The 16,174-nt window shown below is 36.8% G+C and overlaps 1 protein-coding gene across 9 annotated transcripts in view; it reads left to right on the top strand.

The window, feature by feature from the left end:
* SH3D19 (SH3 domain containing 19) overlaps positions 1-16,174 on the top strand; it is a 179,480-nt gene that overhangs the window by 84,712 nt on the left and 78,594 nt on the right. For 8 of the 9 annotated variants that reach the window (XR_013351001.1, XM_077846351.1, XM_077846357.1 and 5 more), the window contains one exon: positions 2,458-2,497. Coding sequence is in view for 3 of the 9 variants with exons in the window: in XM_077846351.1 (XP_077702477.1) it covers positions 2,458-2,497 (40 nt within the window). In the remaining 6 variants the exon portion in view is untranslated. Of the gene's footprint in view, positions 1-567; positions 730-2,457; positions 2,498-16,174 lie in introns of those variants that run through there. The other variant, XM_077846353.1, reaches the window with a different exon arrangement.

Raw genomic sequence — 16,174 nt, 5'->3', positions numbered from 1 at the left:
AAATAAGCATGTAAAAATTTTTGTAGACACACACAACAGACACGTACTAAACATATATGTATTTAAGCTAAAAGATGGCTTAGGGCAAAATGTGAAATCCAGTTCTTTGTACACTCTGAGAAAAAAAAATAGACAAGAACATGTGTTTTAATTTGTTTTCCATTGTCACAAGCTGGGGGACAGGGGATATTGCAAGCAATGGATAATTTACCCCTTACCCTCAAATCATCAAATATATGGGTCTTAGGAGTGACATGTTATAATCGTTGTGTATGTATATTTACATAGGAATATAACACCGAGAATTTGGGAGGGAATGTTTAAAATGTCTTCCAACAGATTATCAGCTCGTTCATTAGAGAAGTACTGTGAGGAGGCATTTATATCTCCTTAGAGCACAAAGTATAAAACAACTGTAGAATTTCCTGTTTTAACCAAGAATGAAGGAGAGCTATGAGCCATTTGCTTCCCGAGTGGACACATTCCAGCTGTGCAGATTGGTCATAGCACATCTGCCAATCAGAACAGGCCCTGGAGGGAAGCCCTCAGATGCTGAGTCTTGTTTACGTGCGTTGTGACTCTGTTTCTCCCCTCCTCCCGTGTGTTGTACCACTAGGCAGATTTGCGGGGGAATTCGCTATTACATGCCTAAATAAACTCTACGAAACTAAGATCACAGCCACGTCAAATGGCATCCTGGGCAGATTTTTAGCTCATCGTTAGCCACAGGTAAGAATTGTTGCTTTGTTAATACTGAAGATAGCTGATCTGCATCCAGTTTCCAGCTCTGCTTTGAGGTATTTTACTTTTGGTAATAAAACTAGCAGCCTAAAGCTAAAGAGGAACGATTCAAAAAAATGATTAAATGTGTGCTCTATTGCTAGACTTTGAAAGTTTTAGTGCTCCACAAGTGAAAAACCATGATGTTTTTATTTGAGGGACTGTAAAACTAAGTTAAATTAAAACAAAAGTTTTAAAAGCGGCAGTAATACTAGGTCACTATGTAGAGAAACAGGAACCAAAAGCATAGTAATATTGTGCATTTTGGAGAGCATTTTATCTAAACAAATATGTTTTATTGTGAATCTTCCTACTTGTTATTCTCTTAGAGAACATACTTCCTGTGTACTAACTCCCTGGTTTAAAGAAACATTTCTTTTTCATTATGAACCTATTCAGAAAGAACTGATAAATACATTTAACTGTGTAAATCCTATACTTCTTCTTCCATAACTCTCTCCAGAAGTTTTATAGTATATTTTTAGTATCTTTTTGTTGCTCCAGGAGCAATGAAATTAAGGGGGGAAATAAAGAATTCTTGTCCAATCTTTGTTTTGTCATTAAATTCTATATCGCTAGTATTAATTCAGAAGATACTTTAGGAAACTATATTTTAATAAGATTGCACAGGATTTTTAAAAAGCTATTGCATAGGATTTTATTTTGGCTTACACATTGATTTCTGTTGTTAGTTTTTCCATAACTGAGACTTTCACTTTGTTTATTCTTAAGCATGTACTGAAAAAAATTGTTACTTGGAGTCAAAAAAAGATGACCTGTGGATTTTGTAGTTCTTTCTCATATATATAATAGTCTTCAGGTTGATTAACAGCATTTTACAGCAGCCCAAAGAGGCACCTGGGAAAACTTCAAGCAGCCCTATCTCTTACCCTATAGCAAAGTTTCTCAATGTCAGCGCTATTGACATTTTGGGTGACATAATTCTTTGTTGTAGAGTGCATTGTAGGACATTTTATGCATCACTGGTTTCTTTACCTTCTAGGTACCAGTAGTTCCTTCTTCCCCAGTTGTGACAATTAAAAATGTCTCCAGGCATTGTCAAGTGTCTCTTGGGGGGCGGGAGGTGGATTGCTCCTGGTCAAGAACCACTGCCCTCTATATAGCACATTAGACCTAATTATCAATGGAACGTTGAAATCCAACTTTTGAAAAGTTCTCAGCAATAGAGAGTTAAGGATGAGGTCTTAGGATGTTTGCAGATGCTGCTGTAGCTGACTGCTCATTTTTCTCCCCCTCCCTATCCTGTTGGAAGCTTTTGCCAACCATGATTCATGGAATAATTTTTTTGAACTGAGTAATCTGTGGCTTTTCAGTTTCCTTACTTTCTTTCCTTAGCTAAATTTGTTTGGGTTTAGTGAAGTGTTTAAAACAGCAAAGATCTTTGAAAATGAAATAATATGTGTAATGATACACTTTCCAAGTAGGTGATTTTAACAAACCTTAAAAACTTTACATGCCTGCCTAGCTTTGTATCCTTTTACCTCTTATGTCAGACAAATCCTTTCAACTCTGATAAAGAGCCTCATACAGGGTAAGACACAGCAACCTTTGAACAGTCCTTTGTGAAATCTATGGTATGGCAGCCGGTATTTAAGAACTTCTTTTCCAGGGCTTCTGAAGAGAATTTTGACATGTAACTGTCTTCCTTCTTTACAGATCGCAACGAACGAAATAAACCAGAGCACCGTTCTTCAAGGTATGAGTTTATAGTTTTTAATAATTCTGTATAACACTTCTCATTTGGAAAAAATTTGGAGGCAGTTCAAGTATCCCTTATAGAGTTACTGTATATTTGAATCTTCTGTGGCATTCACATAAGCTTCACAAGGGAAAATTGTTCATTTTTTGAACAAAAATTCTTTATGAAATTATTGACTACCTGAAAGGCATATTTTTCTTGAGAATTCCTATCAGTGACAGGTAAATCTTTACCAAAAAAATTATTTTTTCCATATTTACTTTCTTTGTGGTTTATTTTCTTCCCCTTTCTTTGATCTTTTTTATAAATATGTATTTCTTTTTTCCTAATTATAAAACTAACATGGGCTCACTGTAGAAATTTTTTTTAACATTTTTTAATATAAAACATTAAAAAACAAAACAGTCTGTCTTCCATTGGCTGGAGATGGCTGGTTCCTGCTTAAAGTTTGGTGTAATCTTTCTAGTTTTTCTAAGTACATATGTATTCTTTAAGTTTAATTCTTTAAGTTCTTGTTAGATAGATTCTATCTATCTAAGGCAGGAAGGCTATTTCACTTAAGCCCCTCACTTGCACTGTCTGAGCATGTATTTCACAAGACCTTCACCAGCACTGAAGAGTATTTTTTAAAATCCTTGTCAAACTTACAGGTGGAAATGTTCTAACTTCTACTCCTATGCAAGAGTGACAGGCCTGTGTTTGATTTTTTTTTTTAGCCTAGTTCTATGAAGAATTGTAATTCCTTTAATATTATCTTAACCTTATTTCACAGCCCATCACTTCTTTGCATTTTGTGTTGTGGTAACTGATAAAATGGTAATAATGCATCGACTGGGTTGACTGGCCTGGTAAACCAAACCCTGATGCTTTTTCAAAGCATAAAACCCAGAATACATTGACATCAACTGAATAAAAATACAAAGTCTATGAAAACTCCATTAGTTATTCCTCCATTTTGCAGAGATTGTCAATCAAAATAAGTTAGTGAGACCTAATCTAGAAGAAAAATACAGTGGGTTATTTGGAATGTAAGGCTGATCTTTTTTAAGGTATAATTCACATACATTAAAATTCATTCTTCTTGATGTATGCTTCTGTGAGTGTTTATGAATACATACAGTTATGTCACCACCACCACCACTATAGAAAATTCTATAAGAAAAAAAAGTCTATAAGATTTGTTTTAATAATTTTTTAAAAAGGCAATGTAAGAAGAGTTTGATAGCATGTTTAACTGTGAATGGCATAAAGTTGGAATGGTAAAAAACACTTTGTGTGATAAAATCAGGATCCATAAGACTCTGAAGGTTTGATAAATCAAGCAATATAAGTTTTAATTGGAATAAATGTAAGTCCTTACACTTAGGCCTGAAAGACCAATGGCACATAAGGAGATAAGGGAGTTTTAACTTAACAATATGTTTGGAAAAGTGTTGAGGATTTAGTTCTTCATAAATTTGTCATAAGTCAGAAATTTTATGCCATTGTCTCCACCTTCCAGAAAAATGTCGGCAACAATTTAATTATACTAAAAGAAATAGAATGTCCAAGAAAAGTTGTAGCTCTAGACCATACTTCTTGATATTGTATCCAATTTGGGATTCACAAGGTCTTGAAAAATTGAAGTATGCAGTGGACTGGCTATATTGATATCACTTGAGGAACTTAAAATCAAAAACAGAGTCCCATGCTTCACCCCAGAGATTCTTATTCAGTAACTTTGGAGTGAGTTGATCCTGGGAATCTCTATAGTAAAGAAGTCCTTTAGTGATTTTGATATATAGCTAGGTTGGGAACCACTGGAATATAAGACCGCAACTGAGTTGGGACAAGGAATATGAAAGAGAAGACTAGTTTAGAAATCAAAGTAAAGTTACAGCAAGACTTGTGTAAGGAGTTTGGTGAATTTAGCCTAGGTGTAGAGGTTTGGGGAGGTATATGGGACAGAAGTAACTGGCTTTGAGCACTTGAAGGGCTGGTATGTAGAAGACACTAGCAGACTTGTTCCTCCTAAAGGCTAGTGTCCACCACCAGAAACCAGAGATCCTTGGAGAAATGGCTAATTCAGGGTCTGGGGAGAGGATAGTATATAGGTGAGGCTGGGCTCATGGTGTGACAGAAATATAGGAAATGCTTACTAATGGTTCATGTCAAAAAGGCCTAGGAGGCAGTATCAAAAACCACCTACTGGCCAAATTTGGGACAATTTGAGTATCAAAAAAATTTTTAAGTGATAATAAATTCTAACACATTGGATTTTTAAAAATCCGTGCAGAAGAACTCATAGAATCAGAAAATCATCATTTTATAATTCTTAGTATAATAGTTGATTCAGGCAAGGATCATCAGTGGCTACAAAAAGTTGGGCAAAAAAGTTATTGGAGGGACAAATATTCACACTGGCTTAAGTATTTTTAATTTTATATTTTTTAATTAGTTAATTAAATTATAAGATTTGCCTATTGAGAGAGAGAGAGAGAGAGAGTGCGCGCAGTGGGGAGAAATGGGGAAAGGGAGAGAGAGTCTTAAGCAGGTTGAGTCTGATGTGGAGCTCGATCTCAGAACCCTGAGATCATGACCTGAGTGGAAGGCAGACACTTAACAGACTGGGCCACCCAGGAGCCCCAGTTTTTTTTTTTTTTCTTAAAGATTTTATTTTTTTATGCGACACACATACACACAGAGGCAGAGACAGGCAGAGAGAGAAGCAGGCTCCCTGCGGAGAGCCTGATGTGGGACTTGATCCTGGGACCCCAGGATCACGACGTGAGCCAAGGGCAGACACTCAACCACTGAGCCACCCAGGTACCCCTTTGAATTTTTAATTACAAAAGGGGAAATGTAATTTTTCAGTGAATAGATCTGGTGATCTTATTCTTTTTTTAAAAATATTTTATTCATTTTTTATTTGAGAGAGAGAGAGAAAGCATAGGCAGGGGAAGTGACACAGGGAGAGAAAGAAGCAAGCTCCCTGCTTGGCAGGGAGTCTGAAGCAGGGCTCGATCCCAGGACTTGGATCATGACCTCAGCTGATGGCAGACACTTAACCCACTGAGGCTCCCAAGTGCCCCGGTGATCTCAGTCTTAATCAGGTGATCAAGTTATATGTCATCACTAGTGAGACATCCCGACAGTATGTGCCTCCATCAAGTATATAATACACATAGAAGTCCTGGCAAAACAGATAATGTAATAAAAATACAAAGTCTTAAAAAATTTTTAGATTAAAAAAGACTGAATTTTTCTTTAATCTGGAATTTTAAAATCCAGATTTTAAAAAAAGGCACTTTGGGGATAAGTAGGAAAATTTAAATATGAATTTTATTTTAGATAATATTTTGTTAATGAAACTTTTTTTAGGTGTATATAAATAGGAATGCTGTCATGTGGGAGAATGGTCTTATTCTTAAGAGATAATACACAAAAGTGTTAGAAGTGATGTAGTCTTACGTTTGCAAAATAACTCTCAAATGATTCATGAAGAAAAAAAGGTAAAACCGCAAATATAGGAAAATATTAATTGGTGAGTAAATGAAAAGCATATGGGCATTGATTGTGCTGTTCCCTCAACTTCTCTACAGACTTGAAATGTGCGAAGTAAATAGCAATGGAAAGAAATGTTCTGTGTTCCCTAGAGTCCTAGAGGGCAGAGTGCGCACCTGTGGGTGGAAGCTGAGGGGTTGCATTTCTGCACAATGTGAGGAGGAAGTGCCTGACTAGCTGGTCAAAGATGGAATCGGTTACTCTGTAAGGGAGCATTGTCAAGGAAAAGCTACATAGGCTAGTGCTGAGAATAAAAAGATTCATACATTGCTAAATTATTACTCTAGATGGTTCCTGCCCCTTGCTCATTCAGTAGCTAATAAGTGTTGAGAGGCCCTAATGTAGGCTCAAGGTACCATTGAACACAAGAAAGTCCTCAACGGCATGGAGCATAGAGTGCCTGTTGTTAGGGATTTTCACTCCCAATCTCAGAGAGCCTGTTTATTCTAAAGTCAGGTTCCAGGTCATCCTCATTCTACTTCAGGCAAGGCTTGTGGTACTCTTGAGGGTATTCAGAAAGTATTTTCTTTGACCTCTAATTTATACTGTCAGATTCTCAAGGCCTGTGCTATTAGTCTTAGGAACCTCAGCAGTTGGTATAGTGCCTGGTTCGTGATAAGCACTTCATAAATGTTTATTGAATAAATGCCAATTATAGTTCAAAGAGATAAAGGAAATGCCAGTGTTTTTCCTTTGCAATTTGGGAGGAATCTCTCAGAAGTTGGCCTATAACTGTTATTGACTATGTTTGTTACAAGTGTAGCAAGGAGTAATGCCCTAATAAGAAAGGAGAAACGTTTTTGCAGGAAAGGCCATTGTTTTCTGTATACAGTGTCTGCTGAGATTGGCAGTGACCTGTTCTCCTGCCCTTCTCAGCCAAGCAGGGCTACCCCACCAGGCCTGCAGTGCATCAGGCAGATTTAATACCTGCTGCGTCAACAGAGCAGACAGAAGAGAATATAAACAAAAGTCACTTAATTTTTGTATGTTTGTTGGTTCTCCTCAAGCCACTCACTCAGCAGTAAGAATGATGGGCTCAGTGCTCAGTAAGGATAAGAGATGCATTTCTTTTGTTTATGTTTTTCTAAAGCTAAACACTCCTATAGCTTTCCCTGTGAGAAGTGAATAAATCTGGGATGTCTACCTTTCATTTCAGTGCTGAAAGAAGGAAAGCATAACTCTTGTCAAGTTAGAGTTTTTATCAGGTAGAAGTCAACTTGAAGACCTCAAGCCAAAAAATACCGTGTAAGCATCTGTAAGAGATTTGCTGGGTACTTTTTGGTTAGTTGGTTTTGAGAGTTGGCGTTAAAAAAATTGCTTATTGCTGATTGACCTCTGTTGAAGTCAGAAATATCTGAATTCTTCTTGCCTTTGGCTTGTTAGTTTAAATACACCATTTACCAAATTGATGTCCCATGGAACATTCGTCTGTAGGATATTAATCAATATATAAGAAATAAATATTCGTGCACAAAAAGCTCGTGAAATGGTAAGTTAAAGCAAAATTAGACATATTTCTTTGCGGTGATTCCACTAAGAGTCTTTGATACACTAAAGTGCATTATAAAACTCCAAATGGGAGATTTGCTATACAGGATTTTAAAAATTTGTTTGAATTTTTAACTTCCTTTCCCAGACATAGCTATTAATACCACATAGAAAAATGTGCTATGAAATGACAGTTTGGGAAACTAATTGAGAAGGGAGTAGGAGCTAAATAAAGATAATAAAGAAAGTTAAGCCCTGTGGCAACCAGTGCCAGGAATGGAAAATTAGAAGCTCTTTTTACCACCCTACCAGCTCTGAATAATAGATTCCAATGACTTATGGGGGCTGAAAAAACCAGCTACTTTGTCTTAAATGTTTTAACCTACTACAAGGAAATAATTTACAGCAGGAAAAAAAAGAAGGCAGCATTGAAACAAGAACCTTAAGCCTCTCAAAAATTATCACTTGAATCTTCGTTTTCCTAAAGCCTTCTGAAAACATCTGTTATAATTCCCCTTTGATACTTATTCATAAAATTCAATGAAATTTCGGAAAAATCACCAAAAAATTGTTTGAACTCAGCAAAATGACTGAAATTTTTAAGGAAGAACAAGAATAACCGAGACAGTTTTGAAGTTCAAGAGAAGGAGGTAGACTCTTGTGAATAATTAAGACAATGTTTTGTCAGGAAACAGAACAGGGCAAGGGAACGGAATAGAGTCCACAACAGACATAAGGCAGATACACACAGTTCTAGAGGCAGCATTCAGATGAGGGGGGAAGATGGACGTGTCCACAAATGGTCATGGAACAATTGACAATCTATATTCATAAAAATTCAAATGGAATTTGTTTTATCATAGGAGGTAGAATCTAAATACATGGAATTCCAAAAATGAAACTGAAATATTTTGAAGAAACATATAATAATATCTTTATGACTTTAGGGTAGAGAATGAGTTCTTAAGTCTCAACAAGTATAGACCACAAAGAAGAGGATTGGTGAATTAAACTGTGAAAATTTAAACCTTATGTATGTGAGGACACCAAAAGCATGTGACAAGACAAGTCATGGCGGTGCAGTGCACACAGGCAACAAAGGTTGATGTCAATAAATAAAATAAATGTGTCCATGAATAAGAAACTACACATCAGCACAAAAAAGACAGTCAATATGGGTAGGGAACTCACAAAAATATGAAACCTAAGTAGCCAACTAATTATTGAAAACCTTATTTACCTTGCTGATATTAAGAAGATGTACCAGTGAGGGCAGCCTTGGTGGCTCAGTGGTTCAGCGCTGCCTTCAGCCCAGGGCATGATCCTGGAGACCCCGGATCGAGTCCCATGTCAGGCTCCCTTCATGGAGCCTGCTTCTCCTTCTGCCTGTGCCTCGGCCTCTCATTCTCTCTCTCTCTCTCTCTCTCTCTGTCTCTCATGAATAAATAAAATCTTAAAAAAAATAAAAAAGATGTACCAGTGACACAATAATGAGATACCATTTCACTTCTATCAGGTTGGCACAGAAATCTCAAAAAAGTGATAGCAGTTATGTATGTGAAAATTTGGCATATCATATTTAGAGAGCAATTGAGCAATACCTGATGAAGCTGAAAATGCCCATACCCTACAACCCAGTAGTTATAACATGCCCTGGGGAAAATTCTTTCACGTGTGCCAGAGGAACCATGCACAAGAATGTTGGGAGTAGCAGTGTTTGAATTAAGGGAACTACAGCTATATATGGCAATGTAGGTAAATCTTAGAAACATAATTTTGGAAGATAAAAGGTAAGTTGTAGAAAGGTAGATAAAGTATGATCCTATTTATATGAGGTGGAGGTCAGCAAATGGACCAAATCTGGCCTGCCACTTGTTTTTATAAATAGTTCTACAGGAACTTAGCCATGCCCATTTGTTTACATATTGTGTATGGCTGCTTTTGCATTACAACAGAGTTGACTACAGCAGAAAGCATATGGACTTCAAAGCTGAAAATATTTACTATCTGAGCCTTTATAGATAAAGTTTGCAGACTTCTTTATCACAGGCAAAGCACAAACAGCATGTTGTCTCTTGTGTATTTCTTATGGCTGCATATAAATGTGTATGTATTTTTATATGTATAGTATGTATGTATTTTTTTCCTAAAAGTATCAAAAGATGCTTGGAAATGTTAGTTTAGGGTATTGGTTATCAAAGGAATGGATCAGGGAAAGGTACACAAGGAGCTTCCAGTCTATTTATATTGCTTATTCCTTAAGCTCAGTAATGAGCTTTGCAATATTATCTATACTTTTTAAAAAGTCCTCAAAATTTCCATAATTAATTAAAAAGGCCTTCAAGGGGACCTTGAATCCTATGGCACAAATATGCTTTCACAATACATGAGCATAAAACTGAGTGAAATTTTCTGCAGTTATTTCTGAAAGAGGAAAATAACAAGGAAATTAGGATGTTCAGAAAAAAAATGGCAACCATGGTTTCCCATATTACCTCTACTCGTAGTCCAACTCCTATAGCTCCTTTTTTTTTTTTTTTTTACATTTTTAGATTTTATTTATTAGAGAGGGAGAGAGAGAACTCCTGCACATAAACAAGCAAGAGGAGCGGCAGAAGGAGAGGGAGAAGCAAACTCCCCGCTGAGCAGGGAGCCTGATACCACATCAGTCCCAGGACCCCGGGATCATGACCAGACCAAAGACAGATGCTTAACCGCTTAAGTGACTGAGCCACCCAGGTGCCCTCCTGTAGCTCCTTTACTTGAAACCTTATTTATTGCTTTGTGGATTTTTATCTCACTTTTAGTCACTTAAGAGTTATATAAGTAATACATGAAAACATTTTTTTAGTACTACAGAAACGTGGTATCTGCCTTTATTCCATAGACAATCATTATTAAGAGTCTAATGGTTCAGAGCTGCCTGAGTGGTACAGTTGGTTGAGCATCTGACACTTGATTTAGGTGTAGGTCATGATCTCAGGGCTGTGGAATCGATTCCCAGTTGGGCTTGAGCCCGGTAAGGAGTCTGCTTAAGATTCTTTTTTTTTTTTTTTTTTTTTTTAAGATTCTTTTTCCCTCTTCCTGTGCTGCCCCTTGTGCATGCGCTCTCTCAGTCTCTCCCCCTCTGTCTGTCTGTCTCTCTCTCTCTCTCTCTCTGTCTCTCAAGTAAATAAGTAATTTTTTTTTTTTTTTTAATGAGTCTAGGGACGCTTGGGTGGCTCAGCGGTTTGGCGCCTGCCTTCCGCCCAGGGCGTGATCCTGGAGACCCGGGTTTGAGTCCCACATTTGGCTCCTGTAGGGACCCTGCTTCTCCCTCTGCCTGTGTCTCTGCCTCTCTCTCTCTCTGTGTCTCTCATGAATAAATAAAATCTTTAAAAAAAAATAACCCAAACCAAAAAAATAAATAAAAATTAAAAAATGAGTCTAGTGGTTTAGTATTTATCCTATGCTACTTTCTATGCATATATGTACATGTATACATATGTATACAAATTATATTTAGAAAAAACAGGTGTGTGCCTATAGTACATATATATGTATATATTCATATATATATATATTTATGCAAAGCTTGCCCTTTTCACTTATATTTTAGGAAGTTTTACCATGTCACTTCCCACTCATTTTTTTTTTGAACTGCTACATAAAATTTTCTTATGTAATTATATTACTACTTATTTAGCCAGTCCTTTATGGATAGCATTTGGGTTGTTTACCAGTAGCATAGCAGGAGTGCTGCTTAATAAACATCTTTTTTTTTTTTTTTTTAAGATTTTATTTATTTAATTGAGAGAGAGAACAAGCATGAAGAAGGAGGAGGGGCGGGGCAAGCAGGCTCCCCACAGAACCAGGAGCCCAATACAGGGCTCCATCCCAGGACCTGAGCTGGAGGCAGATGGTTAACCAGTTGAGCCACCAAGGCACCCTACAACAAATATCTTTATGTTCATATCTGTGTATACATGTATAAGAAAGCCTTTGGATTTTTTTGTTTTAAGATTTTATTTTATTCATGAGAGAGAGAGGCAGAGACATAGGCAGAGGGAGAAGCAGGCTCCATGCAGGGAGCCCGATGTGGGGACTCAATCCCCAGACCCAGGATCACGCTCAACCACTGAGCCTCCCAGGTGTCCTTGTTTAAGGTAGATTTTTTTCTCAAGTTTCTGTTGAACTCTTATTTTCGTTCATAATTATCTCAAGTTTTGAAATTTTACATACCTTGCATTTCTATTTTTCTTCCCTAATCTCAGATTGCTTCATGATGGTTTGGTATCACTCCAGGTTCAGTTGGGCTCATTTCAATCCCTGTTCCACATAATATGGTCTGAAATGTCACTCCATACAGGGAAAGACTTAAACTCAGCATGCAGTATATTTGTAGCATATAGGTCAGTACACTCAGAATTAATGTTGTAAAAAATCAGCAACCACTTTATTACTAAGAATTTGAAAGTCTTGGTTCTCTACATTGGTACCCTTTTGTTGGTTTACAGAGATGTTGAGGATTTTTTTTGTTTGACACTTTACCATCATCACATTATGGCTTAAATAGATTAGCTAGAAGCAAAAGTCTTAACTTCTTTTTGATCTTTTCCTTTCTAAATATGTTTGTTAAAATGTCATGCTCTACTGGGCTTAGTTTAACTACTATAATTCTATAGCATTTCCCTGCCCATATGTTTTGATTCCTGTACATCTATAAACTATAGCTTGTGTAATTACTTTGTGCCATTATGTTTTCTAAGCTATAAGAGAAGCATTACTTTGGTTGTAGCATCTGTAATGTTATAAACAAGGTGAAGAATTAAAGTGTATGCAGGTTTTATGGGGGAAAAAATCCTTTTGCAATGGGAGATGTGAAAGGATTATTAACATTTTATGCCATTCTACAGAGAGTGTATATTTATTATGTTGTTGGGGTTTTAAGAAATGTGACTGGGGCTTAGCATTTACCCCCAGTGTGATGAGGATGAAAATGAAGCATTTATATGGTTTATCAGTTGGGTAATTGAAAAGTTTTATCAGCTGGCCTACCACTGCCCTAGTACGTAGTATGGGGGCTTCTCTGAGGTTGTTTCAAATTAAACTAACAGCAGGTAGTTAACTTTGGAACAGCTGCTAGTCCTGTATTCATTACTTTTTCTCAGGATGGGCATGTGTGGCCACCCATTTCTCAGCACTCCAAGGAGCATATGAAATGCCTAGCCGTTAAATTTTTCATTCTAATTCATTTCTCTCTTTCCCTTGGGTTAGTTATATTTATATTAGTTCTTTATTTTTCTGCAGTATAATTTAGAAGCAGTATTTACATAGTTCTACAGCATCTATAACAAATGGCCTTTAGCTGAGTGAACTTTATATATGTCTTTGTGGATCTGTCTGTTCCTAGGTTATGGTTTTACCCTGGCTAATAAATATCCTCATACAGCTGGACTTCAGTTTTTAATTTAAATGTTTTCCCTTAGTGGCACGGTATATATCACATTCTTCAAGAGCATTGATTAGGATTATAAACCACAAAAGTAAACTAATTCCTGGTAGATCTTAGCGTGCACAAAATAGCTAAACAACCACTCATAGCCCAGTCACCTCCTGTCTCGTTAACGGTTAACTGCTGTTGATCAAAAGTCATTCTCAAACCAGAAATCAGTCCTGGTTCAAAAAATATAATTTCAAGGTTGGGGGCTTCCCTTTTGATGCCGTCCTCCTCAAGACAATAAATCGGGTAATAAATCAAGTTTTTGTCACTTTTGATCTTGTTCTAGTCATAGAGGAGCTCTGCAAAGATGCAGAGTGAGTTTGCCTACCTTTGTGCAACACTTCTAACTAAATGCAGCAAAAATAAGGCAGGCATGCCCAAGAAGGACTCGTGTGTGTCTCTGTCCTTTTGGAAAGTACCCTTTGGAAATTAAGAAAATAAAAGAATAAAAAGAAGATGTTGTTTGTCTGATTGTCTGAATGGTTCAGAGTGTTTCTAAAATACAAACATCCTCTCAAATGTAAACTGGTTCCCTGTAGATAATATTGTCCCTGGCACACTGCCTTACCCAGGCAGTCAGTCCAGGGATGTTACTAGGGATGCAGGACATGACGTTTATCCCTCGCTATTACCTGTAGTTTCTCTTTGGTTACAGATTCTGAAGAAACGTTCCAAGTAGAAAAAAAATCCTTATGAGCTGAACTGTACTCTTCAGAATTTTTCCATATGGTGAATTCCAATCTTTAACACCATTGCTTTTTTTTCTAATGAAACTGCATTTGTTCTGATTATAAAGCAGAATAGGTTCATGATAGAAAATTTGGAAAAAAAATAAGTATATAAAAGAAAAAATCACCTATAATCTCACCTCATAGTTAATCACTATTACATTTTGATATATTTTTTTTCTAGTTTATATCTTTTCAGACAGACACTATAATTTTAACTTAGAGGCTCATGAATACACTGATTAAAATTATTTTTATTTAACATTGTCATGAACTTTCCCATTTCATTAAACTTCTAAATTATGATCAAAACTTATACTGCAAGGTAATATGTTTTTATTATAGAAAGTTTTTTTTAGAAAAGAAAAAATTACTCATAATCCAACCACTGAATGCTAACTTGGTAAATTGGTGGTTCAGTCATTTTCTGTGCATATGTGATTTTTAAAAATATATATATAATTGTAATAATACTGTGCATAGTGCTTGTTCCAAAACAATAGTTTATAAAAAATTTTTTCTAGGATATGATTTTTAATGGTATTCCATCAGGTAGGTATTTTCTATTGTGAGATGTTTTGGTTCTTTCTAATTTCTTACTATCATCAACAATGCTGTGATAAGATTCTTAAACCTACATTCTTATGGACTATCAATGATTAACTCCTTGTGATAAATTCCTAGCAGTGGAATTAATAGATCAAAATTAATGGATCAAAAAAATATTTTAAGATTTTTCATATGTACTAACCAGATTTCTCAATAAAAGATTGCATTCTCACCAGGGTTAAAGATCTTCTCTGGCCCTGCATTGTTGTGGATAAATCAGAAGAAAATAACCAATAAGAATTTTGCTTCTTTCAATTTAACTCATTTTTATGTTAGGATATTCAGGTTTTGTTAACCATGACCCATTTCTGCGAACTTTATTTTAGGCCCCAAACAATACTTTCCAAAGGAGTCTTATACTAATCCACAGCCTCTGGAGAGCCCCTTACCCAGAGACTTTTGGAGGCCCATCCAAGGACATTCAGGACTCTGATTACCTGGATTTGAGTCTTAGACATCAGTTCATATCCCTTGAGCCTATATTTGACTTTGGGACTGTCTGTGCTCAAGTTTGAGGAACATTTTAGAGTACTCCAAAGTGAACTTTTATTTTTTATTTTATTATTTTTTTAAGATTTTATTTATTCATGAGAGACACAGGCAGAGGGAGAAGCAGGCTCCATGCAGGGAACCCAATGTGGGACTTGATCCGGGGACTCCAGGATCATGCTCTGAGCTGAAGGCAGATGCTCAACCACTGAGCCACCCAGTGATCCCAAAAGTGAACTTTTAAATATACCTTTTTAGTTGTTTGGGCTCTGTTCATACTGGCAGAATCATTCAGAAAGGCTGTAGAATAGAAAGCAATATATATGGGTTCACACATGGGTTCCGTCTGAATTAGAATCCAGCTTCACCACCTAGGAGCTGGGTTCCCTTGGGCAGTTTCTTTTTTTCTTGTACTCAGTTTTCTCATCTATTCCTGGGTCTCATAATAGTACCTGCTTAGGGTTATTATGATGATGATTGATTGATTGATTGATTGATTTGATTTGATTTGATTTTTTTATGATGATTATTTAGTTGCTGTCTCACTTAGGGTTCAATCAAAGACACCGAACCAGCAGGAGATGTATATTAAGAGATTAATTGCCCATAATTGAGTTTGTGATTATGGAGGCTGGCTAGGCAGGTCAGAAATCCTTAGAGCAGATCACCCTAAAGGGCAGGCTAGAACTTAGGTACATGCACTGACGCTGCTATCCACAGGCAAGAATTTTTCTTCAGAGAAGCCTTTATTTTGCTCTAAAGGACTCTTCAGCTGAATCAGGCCCACTCAGATTATCTAGGATAATTTCCCCATACTTAAAGTCAACTGATTATGACCTTTAACCATGTCTACACTGTACCTGCACCGCAACACATAAATTAATGTTTGAATAACTGAGGACCGTAACCTAGTGTAGCTGACACATAAAATTAGCCATCACGGTTGCTCTGGACTTCAATTAAGCAGATGGAGGAGTTTCATTCTTTCTGCTTTTCAAGATCAGTGCTCTTCAAGTGTCGTTAACCCAGAAGTTCTTTCTGATAGATCTTTTTGATACGATTGATCTGTTTTGTCCTAAGTAACTGTGCGGTTGTATTATTCATGATCCTAAAGGGTTCTTCTTTCTGCTGGAGCCAGGGTGTCTGGTCATGACAGGATTGTACATAGGAAATAAACTGGCATCTGATGAACACCCTGGCCTGGACAGTATCTGCTCCTAACACAATGGGGTGATAATGCAGCATAGGGTGTGTCCAGTACAACCAGCCCGCGCCTACCTGCCCCTCTGAGAACTGCCTCCCAGATGAAGGATAGACACCTGTGATCTTGTTTCC

The sequence above is a fragment of the Canis aureus genome, chromosome 13 (genome assembly GCF_053574225.1).
Source record: "Canis aureus isolate CA01 chromosome 13, VMU_Caureus_v.1.0, whole genome shotgun sequence".
NCBI lineage: Eukaryota > Metazoa > Chordata > Mammalia > Carnivora > Canidae > Canis > Canis aureus.
The sequence above is the reverse complement of the archived record's forward strand: the minus strand, read 5'-3'. Positions and strand labels throughout refer to the sequence as shown.